Raw genomic sequence first — 20,096 nt, forward strand, 5'->3', positions numbered from 1 at the left:
TGCATGTGCACATGCGTGTCCGTGTGTGTGTGTGCGCACTTGTGCGTGTGTGTGTTTTGTGACTTGTCTTTCATCCAAAAGTCTCGTGCATATAAAATCTAGTTGTTTGAAGGACCTCGTTAATCAAAGTTTACTTTTCATTAAAACACATAGAAATGCTATTTTACTGTACTTCTGGAATATTTTAAGAATCTCAAGATAACTCTTGAAATAATAACTATGTTTGGCTAGGGTAGGGCTTAGAAAGAAGACACAACTGCCCCTCAGGAAGCTCTGGGGCACGCGGCATCATCGTGACTTTCCATTGTTCACCTCAGGAAATGAGTCAGAGCAGCACTGGTCAGGGCCAGGCTCAATGTCTCAAACCATTCCCCAGGAAGACTTCGCTGACTCCCTGGAAACTGCTCCCAACCACTGGACTCGCACCTCTAGTAGCTCACACCCTATTTAGTTTTAGCCTTGGCCCTACCCCAGTGAGTCCCAGACTTGGGCAGGGGCCAAAGATAAAGTGAAAAGGGCAGATATTTCTGAATTCTGAGCTGTATGAAGAACTCTCTATGAAAATAAATTAGAGAAGTTCAGACAAATACTGAAGTAACAATTCCCTCCCATCTTCTAGAAACATGCATATTAATATACAAAACCTTCACTAATTAGGTGATCCGTGAATGCTGCAGTCTCAGGAACCACATTAGAGGTAAAATCACAGGAACCTTGAACATTTCGTATCTCGTGCTGATCTGTGTTGTGAGCTCCTGGGCTCTGCATGCCAGGGACCTGCTCTTTGTCTGTTTGTCTACTGAATGTAGGCAGGAATGCAAAATGGCTGTGCAGAAAAGCATGCGAGATCTGCCCAAGTGGGGCAGCGGCTGAGGGGGCCCTGGATACCTTCCCCATCTCTTGCTGCCTCCTGGGAGCCTATCCAGATGAGGAGCTGTAGCGGGGCTGGCTGTCAAACCTCTCCGAAGGAAAGTGAGCATCTATCACCAGGTAAGAGAAATAACGGACCAGGCTGAGGGGGGCAGGGGGCAAGTATGTTGAAATTTTAATTTGAGAAGGTGTTTGACAACTGGCCGATCAGAATGGTAAGAGAAGTCAAAAGAGATGTGCCAGTAGCACGTGGTGACGGGGAGAAGGCAGATGGGAATGTGAAACCAGAGAACTCGGCTGGGAACAGAGAGTCTGAGATCAGCCCAGTGCTGCCCAGGGAGAGGGATGTCATCAAATCCATCGACCCAGGCCCTCGGCAGGGAGGAGGGATTCCTTTCAGGTTGCCATGTGGCTGGAAGGAAACTGACCACGATTCATTTTCACCACCATTTCTGAGGGCCCACCGTAGGCTGCTCTTGGAGCCACTGCTCTCCTGGCTGGGTTTCCAAAGCACCCCAATCCCAGAAGGTGTTCCATCTCTGCAAAGAGCAGCCTCTGGTCCCAGGCTGAGTCACTGTCACTGAAAATCAATACTGTCACTGGCCTGACCTCCGCCAGGTGGGCCAATGAAGCTGGGATGACAGCTGTGCATGTCCTGGAGCTGGGAGGCCTCAAACCCCCCCGAGGCCCCTCTGGCAACAGCTGGAAGGGATGAGAAAGGATGGAAGAGTTCATGTGACCATTCCCACTAGATACCGAATACTGCATGGGGCCTCCCAAAGTGCACATCCTCAATAATGTCACGTGAATCATCGAATTCCTGAACGGTTACACAGGAAATATACAATTCTTAGATCATCTAGCTTAACCAATTGCTGCACTGATGTGCTATTCACTGGGGTTCATCAGAAAACACATAGATGTTTCCAATTAATCCAAAGCTGGAAAGGCCTTGGGTCCAATAATACTTTGCCACTCAGAGTGTGTCCGGGGCAGGCAGCCTCAGAATCCCCCGGGAGCTTGCAAGACATAGAAGAATCTCCAGGTTCTCCACTCACCTTAGACCCACTGAGTCGGAATCTGCATGTAACCAGATCACCAGGGGATTCCTGTGCAAATTTAAGATCAGTGACGAAGCACCACTCTCGTTCATAACTCTCCGTCCTAACCTGCCATAGTCTGATTTTAAAAAGAAAAAAGACTTGCCAGGGAAGAGTTCTCACAATCCCCGCACTTCAGAAATTCTGGGCTCATTTCATTCCAGTAAGAACTGGGGGAGCATGTCTTGGAAGACATTTTTCAGGATGATTTTGCTCTTAAATTCGGTGGGAATTCTGAACAACCATTTACATTAAGCCCCCAAAGGAAGGCCACCCCTGCCTGTGTCTTGAACAGAATGCCTCCTTCCTTCTGGAGGGGTCCCCTGGATCACATTCGGAAGGTGCTATCGCCCTGCCCAGGTCCTCCACATGTCTCCAGTGAAGAAGCTGGGGAGGCCACAGTGTACCCACTGAGGGGGTACCATTCATACTGTCACCCCCATTAAAGGCACCTGCTTGAGTCTGCAGAGCACTGAGTAATCATCCCCTTCCCATTGTGGGTTCCCCAGGGGCTGAAAACTCAAATGTCTTCCAAAACAGGCAAGTGTGACCACAAGGTCAGCAAATTCAAACTTTTTGAAATGCGTACTGGCCTAACACAACCCTGCTAGCCGATGCCAGCTTACAGGCTGCCAGTGTCTATATGCTTTTCATACATCAAACCTGAGTACCTGGTTTCTGTTACAAAACCGCAACTGCATGCCAGCCCCAGTCAGTCCAGGCTGCCAACAGAACCAGTAATGGGGGGTTTGAAGAGCACGGATGACTCCTCTGCTAAGCGCATCTTTTCTAGGAAGGAAGCCCTGGCAAGTGGCTGGCCTGAGGAGCTTTTTGGCGAACTTCTGTCTGGGAGTTATTTAACCACAAAGGAAGTTCTAGAAACTTAACCACTTTTATTTATCTTATTTTGTTTTGCTTGAGACAGGGTCTTGTTCTGTTGCCCAGGCTGAAGTGCAGTGGCTCGAGGGTCAAGACCCTCAACCTTCCGGGGCTCAAGAGATCCTCCCACCTCAGCCTCCTGGGTAGCTGGGACTGCAGGCATCCGTCACCATGACTGGCTAATTTTAAAAAAAAGTTTAGTAGAGATGGGGCTCTCACTATGTTGACCAGGCTGGTCTTGAACTCCCAGGTTCAAGAGATCCTCCTGCCTCAGCCTCCCAAAGTACTGGGAGTATAGGTGTGAGTCACTGCACCCAGCCCATGTGACCACATTTAATGTCCCCGGCTGCTGGAGAAGGGGTCGCAGCACACCAGGCTGGCACATCTGGGACACTCACATGGCGTTCCTGCCACTCCAGTCTCACCCATCAGTGTGAGCACAGGGCTGCATCATCCCAACCTAGACTCCCAGATCCACTGTCCTGGAAAAATCCAGGCCACACCTATTTAGCAAAATGAAGTTTCTCAGGGCCAAAGTATGAGGAGGAGATACCTCGTTCTTCACAACTTAGCAGCCCTTATCTCAGCTGGGAGGCTGCGGTGAGTGGCGGTGCTGGGGCCGAGGCCGTGGCCATCCTGGGTGGTTTGGCTGCACCTCCTGGTGTCCTAATCCTCCCTCCTCTTTGTGACAGGCAGGAGCTCCTGTTAGAGCTCATATCAGTTACATTTTGCTTCTCATTTCAGTCAAAGTGTCAACAATCTGGAATACTCCCCCATCCTTCTAGCGGTATTTTTAGCATGAACAAACAACTGACATAGTTAGCTGGAATAAATCACCTCAAGAAACCCCAGTTTGGCTCATTTTTTGCTCCCACGTCAGCTATTAATCTCCACTCAGATCAGCATCCAGGAGCCGGCACCTAAGCGGGAGATGACCTGGTCAGGTGCCACTGAAAACAACTCTTGAACCTCACTGCTGGTGTTCCAAAGACCTCTCCAGTCCCTGTGAGTGACATTCTAATGAAGGGAGCCATTTCATGTAGTGCCATCCACGAAGCCAGAGAGTCTAGACAGCCAGGGCTATTCCTGAGGGCTCCCTGAGCGCATGGTGTTAGGGCTGGGGGCCTGCAAAGCAAGTGAGGGGCCCAAAACCCACCCCCCGATTTGGAAAAGGAATTGAACAAGTGCCTTTGGAACAGGAAGTGTCAAATAGCCATCTGCTAAGTACATATGTGAACAGGACATGTTTGAAAGCAAGTCTTCCTGTCAGACTGCTCTGGCTCCTAAAAGAAATATATTGTTCTCTCTGAACCGTAAAGCTTTTTGGTAATTTCTGATATTTGGGAAGCAAGTCCCAGGCCTCTTGTGCTCTGCCAGCCTGCCTCTCCTAGAGGGCCTTCTCTCTGGAGGATCTCTCGGTCTTTATTTCTGGCTGAGCCCCCAAGGCCCTGATTTCCCCACATGCCCCAGTTTGAGGAGGGGAGCACAGTGAAGAAATGAGACATTGGGACGCAGTTCAGCAGACAACGGCAGATGTCAAAAGAATGGGAATCCGACCACCTAGACCTAGAAGGGGAAGGGCCTGGGCCATGATGTGATATGGACTTCATCCAAAAAGCTCTGTGATATAGAAATGACGCCTTCTGCACAGTCAGGAGGGATCTAGGAAGGAAGGGGCCTGGCAGGGCACCGGGAAGCCCAAGCGGCTCTCCAGGACCAGAGGTGGATGTGTCTCTCTGGGCTCCGGGGCCACATGGGACTGCACATCCTTGCATCCACCAGCTGCTCCTGTGAATCCTGGCCTGTTTTACATTTCCTGCCTTCTCTGCCTTCATTTCCTGTGTGTTCCCACGAGGGGCTGTTTGGTTTCGCATGGCTTGATTCCACTGTGCCAAGGGACACTGAAGGCAGGACTTTTGTCCATGCCTGGCCTGGAGCTTGGAAACAGTCAGCCCTCCTCCCTGAAGGTGAGCGATTCTTCGGAGGTGTGGCAGGCTCCAGTGTGACTCTGCCTCCACATCTCACTGTGCGCTGCATGAAGACAGGGTCGGTGCTCTGTCTCCGGCCTTGGCCCTCCTGAGCCTGGCACCATGCCTGGCTGAAAGCAGGCGCTCTCTACCCATGAACTGGGGGAGTGTTCAAAGGACAGTGAATCTGATCATCTGGAGGTGGCTGATCAGTTCTCACCAGTTGTTTTCAGCTCAGGATCCCCACAAGAATACTTATAGGATAAATTTGGAGATTCTCTTCTTTCTCTTCCCTGCTCTCAGGTTCCTTTTTTTTTTTTTTTTTTTAATAGTACTTTCCTTATGCAAAAATGCAAAAGATCATTTTTTTTCACAGCTGACTGGACCAGCAGGCACCTTATACCGCCGATTTGCAGAAAGTATGGTCATCATTTTATCAGATAGTGGAACTCAGTAAAGTAGAAATCAAAATGGATAATAGATGAAACACAGGCAGACACAAGCTTAACTATGAACAAAGAGCTGCCAGGCTACTCTGCACGGACAAAAGTTTCAAGCATGCATTGCACAGACAGGTATTAATGTTTGTAGCAGACAGCCCGGAGCCAGGTGCTTGGGAGCCAGAGGTTTCCAGGAAACACCTGCAAGAAGTCTGAAGAGGACACTCTCATACTCCGAATTGTTGAATGAGATATGGGGAGAACTTGGAGATCTTGGAAAGAAAAGCACGAAAATAAATAAACCTTCTGGAAGGTATGACTGGTGGAGAGTGGCTTTGGTGTGGGCCTCGCCATGGTGCCCCTCCTGGCCCGGCCTGGCCTCTCCCAGCTGCTCAGCTTTCTGAACCCGGGGTGGCCAGCCAGTGCTCTCTTAGGTGGCTGACAGGGAGGCTGGGATGCCCTGAGGGCTTCCTCTCCAGTATCCTCAGAAAAAAACTAGAAAAGGGAACTTCCCTGGAAAGGAAGCAGACTATCCCATGAGGATTTAAACTGGGGGACACCAGTCATAAGCAAGCCGAGTACTGGCTGTGGAAATGGGGGGAGGGGCTTGGGCCAGCACCACTCCCAATCTCAGGACGTGGCCGTCTCCAACCCCGGAGAAAGGAGGATCCTCTCATAAACAAATGTGGCTTCCAATACATTTTCCCACCATCTGCCCTCTTCCAATTCTTCTACTTTTGCCTCATAAACCAAATCTTCAGTTTCCAAACAATTTTTCCTCGCATTTGGGGGATTTTGTCCCTCTTGACAAGCATCTATGTTTAGTGAAGGCGACAGCACAGAGCCAAAGCCTCACAGAAAGAGGACACCCACGTGCATGGGGTGCTGGGAGGCTGCTTCCGTGGCTCAGCAAGTCCATCCCGGAAGAACATTGGCTCCGTGATCCAGAGCCAGAGAATCTCAAGGGCAGAAGGGTCCCTCGTCATCTACGAATGCTGGAAACCCTCCTGCAGTCACACATGTCAACAGAGGGAGCTCAGAAAGTTTCCTTTCTTTAAAATGTAGTAAAATATATGTAACATAAAATTTGCCAATGAGCCATTTTCAGCGTACAGTTTAGTGGCACTGTGTACATTCACACTGTTGTGCAGCCATCATCAGCTTCCATTTCCAGTACTCTGCGCGTGTTGCACCCACTGAACAATAGCTTCCCATTCCCCTCCCAGCCCTGGCAACCACCCTTCTACTTTCTGTCTCTCTGAGTTTGACTACTCCAGGTACCACATATAAGTAGAGTCACACATTATTTGTCCTTTTGTGACTGGCTTATTACACTTAGCATAATGTCCTCAATTTTCATCTATGTTAGTACATCCATCAGAATGTCCTTCTTCTTCTTTTTTTTTTTTTTTTTTTTGAGACAGAGTCTCGCTCTGTTGCCCATGTAGAAGTGCAGTGGCGCGATCTTGGCTCACTGCATGCTCCGCCTCCTGGGTTCACGCCATTCTCATGCCTCAACCTCCCGAGTAGCTGGGACTACAGGTGCCTGCCACCACGCCCGGCTAATTTTTTGTGTTTTTAGTAGAGACGGGGTTTCACTGTGTTAGCCAGGATGGTCTCCATCTCCTGACCTCGTGATCTGCCTGCCTCGGCCTCCCAAAGTGTTGGGATTACAGGCGTGAGCCACTGCGCCCAGCCATGTCCTTCCTTCTTAAAGCTGAATAATATTCCATTGTATGTGTAAACAGCATTTTGCTTATCCATTCATTCATTGACAGGCACTTGGCTTGCTCCCACCTGCTGGCTATTGAGAATTATGCTGCTGTGAACGCGGGTGTATAGATCTGTTCAAGTCCCTGTTTTCAATTCTTTTGGGCAGAAACCCAGAAGTGGAACTGCTGGATCACATGATAATTCTATTTTTAATGTTTTCAGGAACCACCATACTGTTTTCCATACAGTCTGCACCAATTTTTTTTTTTTTTTCTGAGACAGATTCTCACTCTGTCACCCAGGCTAGAGCGCAATGGCGTGGTCTCAGCTCACTGAAACCTCCGCCTCCCAGGTTCAAGCGATTCTCCTGCCTTAGCCTCCCGAGAAGCTGGGACTACAGGCATGTGCCACCACATCCGGCTAATTTTTTATTTTTAGTAGAGACGGGGTTTCACTAGGTTGGCCAGGATGGTCTCGAACTCCTGACTTCGTGATCTGCCTGCCTCAGCCTTCCAAAGTGCTGGGATTCCAGGCATGAGCCACCGCGCCTGGCCTGAGTCTATACAGTTTTATATTCCCACTAGCAATGCACAAGGGTTCCTATCTCTCTACATCCTTACCAACACTTGTGACTTTGTTTCTTTGATAAAATCCATCCTAATGGGTATGAAGTGGTATCTCATTGTGGTTTTGTTTTTCATTTCCCAAATGATTAGTGATGTAGAGACTCTTTTCATGTGCTTATTGGCTATTTGTATATCTTCTTTGGAGAAACATCTATGCAACTCCTTTCCTTTGCCCATTTCCTAAAGGAGATGGGGTTTTGTTTTGTCTGGGTTGTGGAAAGTTGATTTTAAATAAGCTACTGCACCACTAAGTCCGACTCCACTGTGACCCTTGTTGCCGTCCAGGCTGCCACCCACTCTCCTGTGTCCAAAGACCTCCCTCCCTACTGGCCTCGCTGGGGTGGTTAGTGTGTACTCACTCCTTCCAGACATCCTTCAGGCATCAGTGGATCATTTCTCTAGTTTAATGAGGTGAACAGCCTCTTTCCCTGTGGTCTAACTTCTTATCAAATGCTCATTCAGTGGGCATGTTCACTGCTTCATCACTCAGCTCAGGCAAAAAAATTGCCCACAACCCCAGGTCAATTTTAATCACTAAATCAAAACATTATTCAATATGATGTTTCGACTTAAACTGAACTTCTCTGAGAGTATGTGTGTGTGTGTCCAAGTGAAAAAGAAACATTAGTCTCACTTGCCAAGTAATGAGTTTTAAAAAAATTAGATGTATACTCCACTCAAGTAAAGAATGATCATAACTCTGTCTCCTAGTTTTTTGATTGCAGATTAACAGGGGAGACAGCATAAAACTCCTGCTTATCTGGGTTATAAATTCTAATGGAGCAGAAACTGACTTCTTCATGGCAGTAGTCCCCAACATCTAGCACGGCCCCTGGCATGTGGCAGAAACTCAATGCTTCAAAGTCAGTTCATGGTTACGAGAACAGACGGTGAGGCCAGATTGCCTGGGTTGAAATCATGGCTCTGCCATTTTCCAGGTGCATAATCTTGGACAAATTACTTAACTTCTCTGTGCCTCAGTTTCTTTATCTATAAAATGAAAATAATAATAAAACTATCCACCGTAGATAGTTCTTGCAAGGATTAGTTAAAAATGTGTAAAGTGCTATTAAGAGTGCCTGTCACAATGCAGGGTATAAACATTAGTGGTTATTAATGCTGAAAGAATGACTGATTAAGTGAATGAATGTCTTCCCATACAGTTAGTTTCCACTGATGTAAAAGGAAATGTGATTGCCTGATAAAATCTGCGTTCACATGTATAAGAGCTGAGGCCACGGACAGAAGTGTTCTAGAAGACCTCTGTGCCTCCAAACAGGTGACTGAGGGTATGTCTCAATATCACCTGATGTCTTATAATTATGGGACAGAGAAAACACTTCAAACACTTGTGCGTACAGCATCCTGATCTCATATTCATATTAGTAATCTTGAGAGGTTTGCTTTGTGGTGACATCTGATGTTTTCTTAAGTGTGCTATTGATGTGATGACCTCTCTGGGAGCACACGAATAGGAGTGAGTATATGTTGTATTTAAATAGGAAACAATAAGAATTCACATCAATTAGAAATCTATTGAAGAACTGCATAACCACAGTTGTCTCAGGGCAAGAAAGTTAAATTCTGGCAGTGGCTTTCCTTAGCCATTGTAAGGCTCGCTGAATTAAAATACAACCTTTCAGTAACACTGAAGTTCTTAAATGTCACCATAAAAGTATGATACTATCTGGTATATATTCCAAAGACAAAAAATAACAAACTGTCAGTTCTTAACCTGATATTTTTTTCTAAAAATGAATTTCAATGGCAGAAACACAGTCTGGGGGCCTGATCAAAGCTCTCGACCAACAGTGACTCATTGCAGTTGAGAGAGACAATTATGAACTCCAAACATCACCTGGTACCTTCTACCTTTTTGGGCCAATGAGGAAAATTACTAAGTAAAATGTATTAATGAAGGGAATCTTCTACAAAGCTGTACTGCAAAAGAAGAAAATCAGGGCTCTCATGGCAAATATAATAGACAGTGAATCCATGGAATCCATCAGAATTCATGAACACCTTTCAACATAAAAATGTGTACTTTGTTAATTTTTTGTTGGGGGAGGAGGGAAGGAGTCTCGCTCTGTTGCCCAGGCTGGAGTGCAGTGGCACGTTCTCAGCTCATTGCAACCTCTGCCTCCCGGGTTCAAGTGATTCTCCTGCTTCAGCCTCCCGAGTAGCTGGGATTACAGGCATGTACCACCATGCCCGGATAATTTTTGTATTTTTAGCAGACAAGGGGTTTTGCCATGTTGTTCGGGCTGGTCTTAAACTCCTGACCTCAGGTGATCCACCCACCTCGGCCTCCCAAAGTGCTGGGAATCCAGGCATGAGCCACCACGCCTGGCCCATTGTTAAGTTTTATTTTGGGAAAAACTTACAATGTGTCTGAGATAACTATTACATAATCAGTTAATATTAACTTTTCATCCTTTTGTTTAGATATTTAATAGTTCAATGGTTTAAAAAATAATTTTTCAACAAAAAGAAGGCAGATTAAGAGGAGCAACAAAAAGACAAGACACATGAAAATGGCAGATGCAAATCCAGCCATAGCATTAATTATACTAAATGTGAATGGACAAAACGCTTGAGACAGAAGGCAGAGGTTATCAGACTAAGTAAAAAAGATCTGCTATTTATTATATAAGAAGACAGGTAGGCTGGGTGAGGTGGCTCAGGCCTGTAATCCCAATATTATGGGAGGCCGTGGTGGGTGAATTACCTGAGGTCAGGAGTTCAAGACCAGCCCGGCCAACATGGCAAAACCCCGTCTATACTAAAAATACAAAATGTAGCCAGGTGTGGTGGCATGTGCCTGCAGTCCCAGCTACTCAGGAGGTCGAGGCACGAGAATCGCTTGAACCCAGGAGGCAGAGGTTACAGTGAGCTGAGATCATGCCACTGCACTCCAGCCTGGGAGACAGAACAAGACTCTGTCTCAAAAAAACAAAAAAAAAAAAGAAGAGAAGTAATACATGAAGAAAGAATGGCTGGGAACTTCTTGGAAATGATAAATAATACAAACAATACCAATACAGTTTTAAACAGCCCAATGAATACTGAACAAGATTCACCCTTAGATGTGTCACAGCGAAAGTGTACAATAGCGGTAACAACAGCAATTACAAGCAACCAGAGGGAAAAGACAGATGACGTTAAAATGAACTACAAGTAAACAAATAGTTGACTTCTTAACCACGACAAAAGGAGTAAGATCACTTGTGCTCCTTTTGTCGTTGTGAGAAGTCAACTATTTGTGAGAAAATGTTTGAGCCTAGAATTGTATATCCAATTTGAAAAACTTCTTTGGAGAGTAATGCCAAACACACTTTTAGATACAGTCTAAGAAAGTCTGCCAGCAATAGACCCTCACTAAAATTTCTTGGGTAATCACTAAAGAAGAAGAACCAAAAGAGAATGTTTCTCTTCCATATTAGCAGAGAAAAAATGTAAAAATATAATAGATCTAAAAGAAAGCAGAAAAGGAGAGGATACGATATGGAACAAAAGGAAAGTCAAATACAAAGCATGGATAGCACGGTAGACACAAATATAAATGTATCAGTATTTAGGATAAGTAGAAATGAACTAAATATTCCAGATACCATAAGCCTGGGTTTTAAAAAATTATCAGTGTATATAGGCTGGGTATGGTGGCTCGCACCTGTAATCCCAGCACTTTGGGAGGCCGAGGCGGGCAGATCACGAGGTGAGAAGATCGAGACCATCCTGGCTAACACAGTGAAACCCCATCTCTACTAAAAATACGAAAAATTAGCCAGGCATGGTGGCGGACGCCTGTAGTCCCAGCTACTCGGGAGGCTGAGGCAGGAGAATGGCGTGAACCCAGGAGGCGGAGCATGCAGTGAGCCGAGATCGCGCCACTGCACTCCAGCCTGGGTGATAGAGTGAGACTCTGCCTCAAAAAAAAAAAAAAAAAAAAAACCCAAACAAAAAACTATATATAATAAGCAGAAGAGTATATCCAAAACATATTTTAAAAATTCAAATAGAGGCCAGGTGTGGTGGCTCATGCCTGCAATTCCAGCACTTTGGGAGGCCAAGGCGGGCAGACCTCTTGAGGTCAGGAGTTTGAGACCAGTCTGGCCAACGTGGTGAAACCCCATCTCTACTGAAATATATTAAAAATATAAAAATTAGCAGGGTGTGGTGGTGCGCACCTGTAATCCCAACTACTCAGGAGGCTGAGGCAGGAGAATCACTTGAACCCGGGAGGCAGAGGTTGCAGTGAGCTGAGATTGCGCCTCTGCACTCCAGCCTGGCCGACAGAGCGAGACTCCGTCTCAAAAAAAAAAAAAAAAAAGTTCAAAAAGAATGGAAAACGATAGTCCAAGTCTATATATGTGTATATGGTACATGTGTGTACACTCACACACATATTTGTACAGATGTATAGCTACATATATATATGTATGTGGCTATATGTATATCATGCAAAATAGACTTTGAAGCAAAATGCCTTGTATCTTACAACATAATGATAAAAGGTTGAATGTACCATACCAGAATACACAGCAACTCTAAATTTATATGCAACTAATAGCACAGCTTTAAAATATAGAAAGGAAAAACTGCTGTAACGATGTGGTAAAAAAAAAAAAAAAGCCAATCTGCCATCCCAGTGGTAGATTTCAACATACCTCCTCTCAACAAATGATAGATTCAGTAGACAAAAAGCATCTATGAAAACAAAAAAGCTCTGAGTAGCATAATTAATAGCTTAACCTAATAAAATATATAAAAATTTCCTCAACAAATGCAGAAAACATTATTTTCAGGCACACATGGAATATTTACAAGGAGTAACCACTGGGCCACAAAATAAGTTTGACCAATTTCAAATGTATATGTAGGCTTTAAACATAATTTAATGAAGTTAAAAGCTCATAACAAAAGATAAGTTGAAAAAACTCATATTTGACAATTGTAAAACACAGTTCAAAGACAACTAATGGGTCAAAAAGAAAAGAATAACAGAAATTTCAAAATATTTAGAATTATACAATAATAAAAATTTCAGATATTGAAACTTGTAGTTTACAGCTACAGCAGTATTTAGAAGAAAATTTTTAGTCTTAAATGCTTATGTCAGAAAATAAGGCAAAAAATGAATGAACACCAAACTAAGAGATTAAAAAAAAAAAAAAACCCAAAATACAACAAAACAGAACTTAAAGAAAAAAGAAGATAGAAAATAATGAAAATGAGAACAGAAATTCATGGAAGAGAAAGCAAACCTACAAGCGAGTTGACAAAACAGTTACTGGTTCTTTGAAAGGATCAGTGTAACAGACAGGTATCTGGCAAGACTGTTCAAGAAAAGAAATAAAGTGCATTAAACAATATTAGAATTGAAAAAACTTAACCAACAAATGCTATATGAAAAATAAACATTATGCCAATAAAATTTAAAATTTAGATGAAACGGACAAATCTTTACATATAATATATATTACAGCTTATACATTATACATAGCTTAATAAAAAAAGAAATAGGATATCTGAACAGACTATAATCATTTTTAAAAAGCATTAGAAATCTTCCCATAGAAAAAAACCCAGCCCCACATGGTTTTACAGACGCATTCTACCAAAACTTAACATTCTCAGAACGAATAATTCCAAAACATGCAAAAAGAAAAAGTACTACTCCAACTCACTTTATGAGGCTGGCCTAACCTTGATGCCAAAACCTGGCAAGAACAGAAGGAGAAAGGAAAAGAATAGGCCTATTTTGCAAATGAACACAAGCGTGAAATTCTCTAAAAAATAAGTAAAGTGAATCCATAAAAAAGCTAATTTATCATAATCAAGCTGGGCTTATTCCAAGTATGTAAGGTGAGTTTAACATTTAAAAATATAAATTAATATATAGCATTCATAGATGATAGGAATAGTCACATAATCATCTCAATAGATACAGAAAAGGCATTTGATAAAATCTGCTATCAATTCATCATTAAAGAAAACCAACTCTTAACAAACCAGGAAGAAGGAAACTTCTTTAATCTCTTAAATAGTATCTACAAACAAACCTATAACAAGCACAATTCTTTTTTTCTGAGGCAGGGCCTCGCTCTGTTGCCCAGACTGGAGTGTAGTGGTGCAGCCTTGACTTCCCGGGCTCAATTGATCCTCCTACTTCAGCTTTCTGAGTGGCTGGGACCACAGGTGCACGCCATCACATCTGGCTACCTTTTTTTTTTTTTTTTTCTGTCTTAGAGATGGGGGTCTCACAATGTTGCCCAGGCTGGTCTTGAACTCCTGAGCTCAAGCGATCCTCCTACCTTGGCCTCTCAAAGTGCTGGGATTACAGGTGTGGACCACTGCACCCAGCTAAATGTAATTCTTAATGGTAAAACATTGAAAGAATTTTCTCATTTAACTACTAGGTCCTAACTAGTACAGGTTTAAAAAAAAAATGGAAAGATTAGAGAAAAAGAAACAATTTTAATCACCTCAGAAAAAAAGTCATTACCTATGTAGAAATTCCAAACTGCATTATATATGTCATTAGACTTACTAAGAATTTAGCTGGGTCAAGAAGAATGTGCAAAAACCAGTTGCCTTTCTATACCTTCATGACAAGTACATAGTAAATTTGATTACAAAAATATTCTGTATACATATAGTGCATACAAAAGCATGAAAAATTTTTTCAGGTAACTAGAAATAAGTCTAGTAAAAAATGGGCAAAATATTTACTAAAAACTTATAAAAACATCCAAAGATACTTGTAAAGGCCTAAATAATTAGGGAGCTATAATGGCTACGGATTAGAAAACCTACTGTCATAAATATACAATTCTCTCCAAATTGAGCTATTAAATTAAACTAATTCCAAAGTCTCCAGAAGTTTTCTGTGCAACTCGATGAGCTGATTTGAAAATTTACATGAAAGTTCAAAGGCCCAGCACAAGCCATGGCAACCCAAAGAGCAGGATACAGAGAGGGATCCACCTTATGTATAATGAAGCTACGACAATGACCAGACAGTGACAATCACACGGGATGGGCACGATGGCCAATGGAACGAAATAGGAAGCTTAGAAACACCTACGGACATTTGGTTGATGACAAAGGTGGCACTGTGGAGCAACAGAATCTTTTCAGCGTTTGATGCTGGGACAATTGAATATCCTATGGGGAAAATTACACTGGCTCCCTCATACCATACACACATAAAACAGTCCATTCTAGGTGGGCCCTTAGGTTTCAGTGTGAAAGACAGCACACAAGAGGTTCTAGAAGATGATTTAGGAGACTACCTTCGTGATCTTGGAGAAGGGAAAGGTTTCTTAAACTAGACATAGAAAGTACTGTTCATAAAGGAAATGACTTCTACTTTCTATTACTTTAAAATTAAGAACTTCTGTTTATCAAAAGACATCATGAAGAGAAAGCAAACAAAATCACAGCTTGGGAGAAGATTTCTGCAACAGGTATAACCAAGAAAAAGACTTGTAACCATAATATATAAAGAAACATTATTAAGAAAAAGACCATCCAATGAAAAAGACCATCCAACAAAAAAGAAGGAATTTCACATACACTTCACAAAAGAGAAAAGCTGAATGACGAATAGACAAATAAAAAGATGTCCAAACTCATTAGTAATGAAGGACACGAAACTTAAACTCACAAGGTGACATCATTTACCAGCAACCATCCTGCCAAAAATACGAAGTTGGGCAGCACTAAGTATTGGTGTATGGAACCACAGGGGTCTTGGGCGCTGCTGATGGGAGTGTAAACTAACACAACCCCTTTGAAAAACAGTTTGGAAGTATTTGGTAAAGTTGAAGATACGCACATCCTATGACCTAACCATTTCACTCATAGAGAAATCCTTGAACGTGTGCACCAGGAGCCCTGTAAAAAATATTTACAAGCACTGTTCATAATAGCCAAAACCTGAAAACAACCCACGTATCTATTCACAGTAGACTAAGTAAGGAAATCTTAGTGCATTTACACAATAAATACTATTCATTCATGCAAACCAACGAGTCACTGCTGTGTGCAAGAAGGAGGAGCCTCAGGAACGGGATGTTAAGCAATGAACGCAAGCAGCATAAGGACATATTCAGTCTGATTCCATTTTCTACCACAAGTTTAAAACAGGCAAAACACAATTGTTATTATTTAGGAGTACACGCTGGGGGCAGTGGCTCAGGCCTGTAATCCCAGCACTTTGGGAGGCCGAGGCGGGTGGATCGCTTGAGCTCAGGAGTTTGAGCCCAGCCTGGCCAACATGGTGAAACCCCATCACTACGAAAAATACAAAAATTAGCTGGGCATGATGGCACACGCCTGTGCTCCCAGTACTCGGGAGGCTGAAGTGGAAGGATCCATTGAGCTGGGAGGTTGAGAATGCAGTGAGCTGCAATTCTACCACTGCACTCCAGCCTGGGTGATAAGAGTGAGGCCCTGTCTCAAAAAAAAAAAAAAAAAAGAAAAAGAAAAAAGCACAATATACATGGTACAGAAACATGAGAGAATGATTAACAAAAATTTAGAATGGTGATTAACCTGTCAGGCGAGAGGCAAAAGGACAGGATACAGAGAAAAGTCATTGGCAATATTACACGGAAAATCCATATACATAGGAAATACATACACATGTTGAAGATACGTGTAAGTATATATGTATAAATAAATCTACACAGGAAATTCACAGGTAATATTAATGTTCTTTTTCCTAAACTAACAATAGGCAAACACATACGTTCATTGTATGATTTTAGATATATTTAATAAATATTCATTTGATTTTATTCAATATTTAGTAAAAATTCTAAAGGACTCTAAAATACCATATTTGAACACACTTTAGTAGTATCAGTAGTAATAGTCATAGAAATATGAGTTTCTACCAATTATTAGGTGATTACCAGATACAATGCCTCAAATGCACTAGCTAAATCAATTCTGACCACAACCCTCTGAGATGGATATTTTATTATTCACATTTTGTAGATGAGGAAATGAGACTCAGAGAGATTTAGTGACTTGCTCAAGGTCACACAACGTAAAAGGGAAGGATTTGGAGTTCTAAACTAGACTTGTCCCATTGTAAGCCTGTGCTCTCAACCACTACAAAAAAGCCTTCCCCGTTCCTTTCCTTCCATACTGGACTAACCCTCTAACACTTCCAAAAATGCCTGCTTCTCCAGAGCAGTGAGCTTATTTGGGGGGTTCCCTGAAGAAAGAATTCCTGATTCTCACAAATCCCTACAGTTAGAAACATCTTCTCAATTGTTGATTCTACTGTTGTCTCGGCCCTGCTTGGAGTGACAAAGTGGCTGAGTTGGTACCTCTCAGCTTAGAACTTTTTGGACCCTGTTAAGCTTATTCAAAGTACTTAAACAGCAAGATTTATCATTTCATGGTGACAGGAAGGTAACGCTGGAGGGACCAGCTGTTCCTCCAAGGGCCTTCAGCTGTCTCCTCTGGTAACTGCCCAACAGGTGGACGGAGCTGACCCTCACGGAGGGAAGGTTTTACCTCCATCAAAACCTCCATCAAGGCCTGACTACCCATTAACCATGTCCTCCACTCCCAGGCTTCAGCAGTCTATGGTTCTGCTGCAGACAAGCTTGTCACAAACAAACAGATGACACTACATGGCAGTTGCAACAAGTGCCCACTTAGTCTTGTTTAGGTTGGTGTTGAAATGTTTTGGCCAGGCTGGGAAGAAACCATGGGATCCACTGATTATATCTGGCCTCAACTTTTAATAAAGTATTCTTGGGAAGAAGTTTCCCATCGCAAAGAAATACAAATATTTAAAAAGCAAACAAGTCACGGACTGCTCTCAGACCTGCTGCCATATGCTTTGCTTTTTTGAGCTTACGGCTTAACATTAAAATAACAGCCTTGCATTCCTCAAATATCTCTACTGCTGTTCCTTACTTCTACTACTTGAAAAGGCTGTCAGCTGCTGTCACTTGGAGGCATTACCATATTAGCCACCACTGTTTACTGCTTACCATGTGGTATGGCTATTAGCTTAATAAGCCTCCTCTTGGATGATACCCTAGGCTGTGGAAGCAGAAACCATACCCTGGAGTCCAATGCCTAATGAAAGAGCGTGTGTGTGTGTGTGTGTGTGTGTGTTCGAGGGTGAGACAGGGAATGACGCTTTATAAATATTGATGAGAGACACTGAATTCAATTGTATCGGGTTGTATTTATCGATGGTTAAAAGATCAAATATTTTTTAAAGTGCTTTAACCATTTTAAGGATCAACAGCTTGGGGTAAAATCCAGAAATATAGATGGTGTACAAAAGAGCAAGCTGGAGATCTGCAAGAAGTAAAACACTGCAGCAAAGCTCTTTAATTCACTCTGCATAAATAGCTGAGCCTACAAAAGAAATCTCTAGTCAGAGGTTTCCTGGATTATAACAAGAATTCTCTGGATGGGGAGAAGTGCCCTTTTCACTTGAAGACAAAGAAATGTTTGTAATGGAAATGTGTGAACCAATTTTCCAAGGAGAGCTGCTGAAAAGCACTGATTAAAAACACAGTGAGGTGATGAGGCAGTGAAATAAAGCCAGAGCTGACCCACTTAGTTTGTGGCTGCACTTACTTCCGAAAGTGAAGAGAGCAACCCCGGGCCACCTTCTACATTCTTTCCCTTCTCCCCAACCCCAAGCAGTCCCTGCCCCATTACTGACCCTGCAACTCCGTAGACAATCAGAACCTTCCAGCGTGCAGGAATGTTTACTATTTCTGGACATTGTGTACTGGTTACTAAGCTACTGACACTGAGGATGAAATGGTAACCCAGTAGCCCAAAACACAAAGTCCTTCTCAACAAAGCCTAACCAACGGGCAATGGATTACAGTGATTCAGAGGAAAGATGAGAAGGTAGGTAGATGACTCTAGCATAAGACAGTTTACAGTGATAGTTCTTAGGGGATGTATAATACTCATTGTTTAAGAACTTCCATTCCCTAGAGAGTAAAACTAAGACACAGAGAGGGAAGGTATCTCGATCACAGTCGCCTAAAATAGGAGAATCACTGAGACCTAGTGGAACAAGCCCTCAGTAACTTAGGACAAACAAGCTATAATGCCCTGTTTCCGAAATTTCACCCATTGGAGTTTAACATCACTTTTGCCATATCCAAGTATATCTGTGTTATTTTTCTTTAAATTGACTTGGAAATATCTTAATAGCCCCCTGAGCAATAATTTTCACCAAATCACTACATTCTAACGTACATTTAAGAATGTGTAACTAGGCTGGGCACGGTGGCTCATGCCTGTAATCTCAGCACTTTGGGAGACTGAGCAGGGCAGACCACGAGGTCAGGAGTTCAAGACCAGCCTGACCAACATGGTGAAACCCCGTCTCTACTAAAAATACAAAAAATTAGCTGGGTGTGGTGGCAGGTACCTGTAGTCCCAGCTACTAGGGAAGCTGAGGCAGGAGAATCGCTTGAACCTGGAAGGTGGAGGTTGCAGTGAGCTGAAACCATGCCACTGCACTCCAGCCTGGGCAACAGAGTGAGATTCCGTCTCAAAAAAAAAAAAAAAGGAACGTATAATTACTAAAGTGTTCATCCACAGTCCATTTAAAATTGTCTCATGTGTTCCAATGGTACACATTGGGAAAGAGTGGATAAAGTATTTTAAATAAATAAGGATGACATAACGCTACGTTAGGATGACCTAACAGCTTTTTTTTTTTTTTTGTGAGACGGAATCTTGCTGTGTTGCCCAGGCTGGAATGCAGTGCAGTGGTGCGATCTCGGCTGACTGCAACCTCCGCCTACCAGGTTCAAGCAATTCTCCTGCCTCAGCCTCCCAAGTAGCTGGGACTACAGGCGCCCGCCACCACACCCAGCTAATTTTTGTATTTTCAGTAGAGACAGGGCTTCACCATATTGTCCAGGTTGGTCTTGAACTCCTGACCTCAGGTGATCCACCCACCTTGGCCTCCCAAAGTGTTGGGATTACAGACGTGAGCCACTGCGCCCAGCCCTAAGTTTGTTTTTAATATCAGGAAGAAATAACAGTAAAGGGAATTTTATATTATTGACTGCCAGGGTGTCGGTGAGGGACTTAGACAGATTGGAGAGAAGGCAGGGGAAGAAGTAAATTTAATAACTTCCAAGTAAGGGAAAACTGAAGCCCAGGATCACTTACATGAAATTTTCTGGGTATTCGCTCAGGGCCATGTCAATGATGTTCAGAGCGTCATGGTAATGCTTCTGTGCTGACAGCAGGAGGGCAAGGAGGTGCAGGGAGTTGGCATCGTCACCTTGAAGCTGAAGAGCTTGGCGGACATACCCCAGAGCCTCTGGGATCTGGTTTAAAACAAAACCAAAAAAGGTTTTACACACACATAAAAGAAGCCATCATTTCAATGTCTGATTCTCTTTAAATATCAAGTTGTTTCACGTTGTGCCTCATTCGCATTTTAAGCCAAGTCTTTATGGCAGCCCCAGGATATTAACCACA

The 20,096-nt window shown here is 43.3% G+C and overlaps 1 protein-coding gene across 23 annotated transcripts in view; it reads right to left on the reverse strand.

Annotated features, from left to right (window-relative positions):
- Positions 1-20,096, reverse strand: part of TTC7B (tetratricopeptide repeat domain 7B) — a 274,722-nt gene that overhangs the window by 85,488 nt on the left and 169,138 nt on the right. For all 23 annotated transcript variants that reach the window (XR_012416059.1, XR_012416058.1, XR_012416057.1 and 20 more), the window contains one exon: positions 19,782-19,942. Coding sequence is in view for 20 of the 23 variants with exons in the window: in XM_073998071.1 (XP_073854172.1) it covers positions 19,782-19,942 (161 nt within the window). In the remaining 3 variants the exon portion in view is untranslated. The remainder of the gene's footprint in view (positions 1-19,781; positions 19,943-20,096) is intronic.

This window comes from Macaca fascicularis, chromosome 7, assembly GCF_037993035.2.
Source record: "Macaca fascicularis isolate 582-1 chromosome 7, T2T-MFA8v1.1".
NCBI classification, from domain to species: domain Eukaryota; kingdom Metazoa; phylum Chordata; class Mammalia; order Primates; family Cercopithecidae; genus Macaca; species Macaca fascicularis.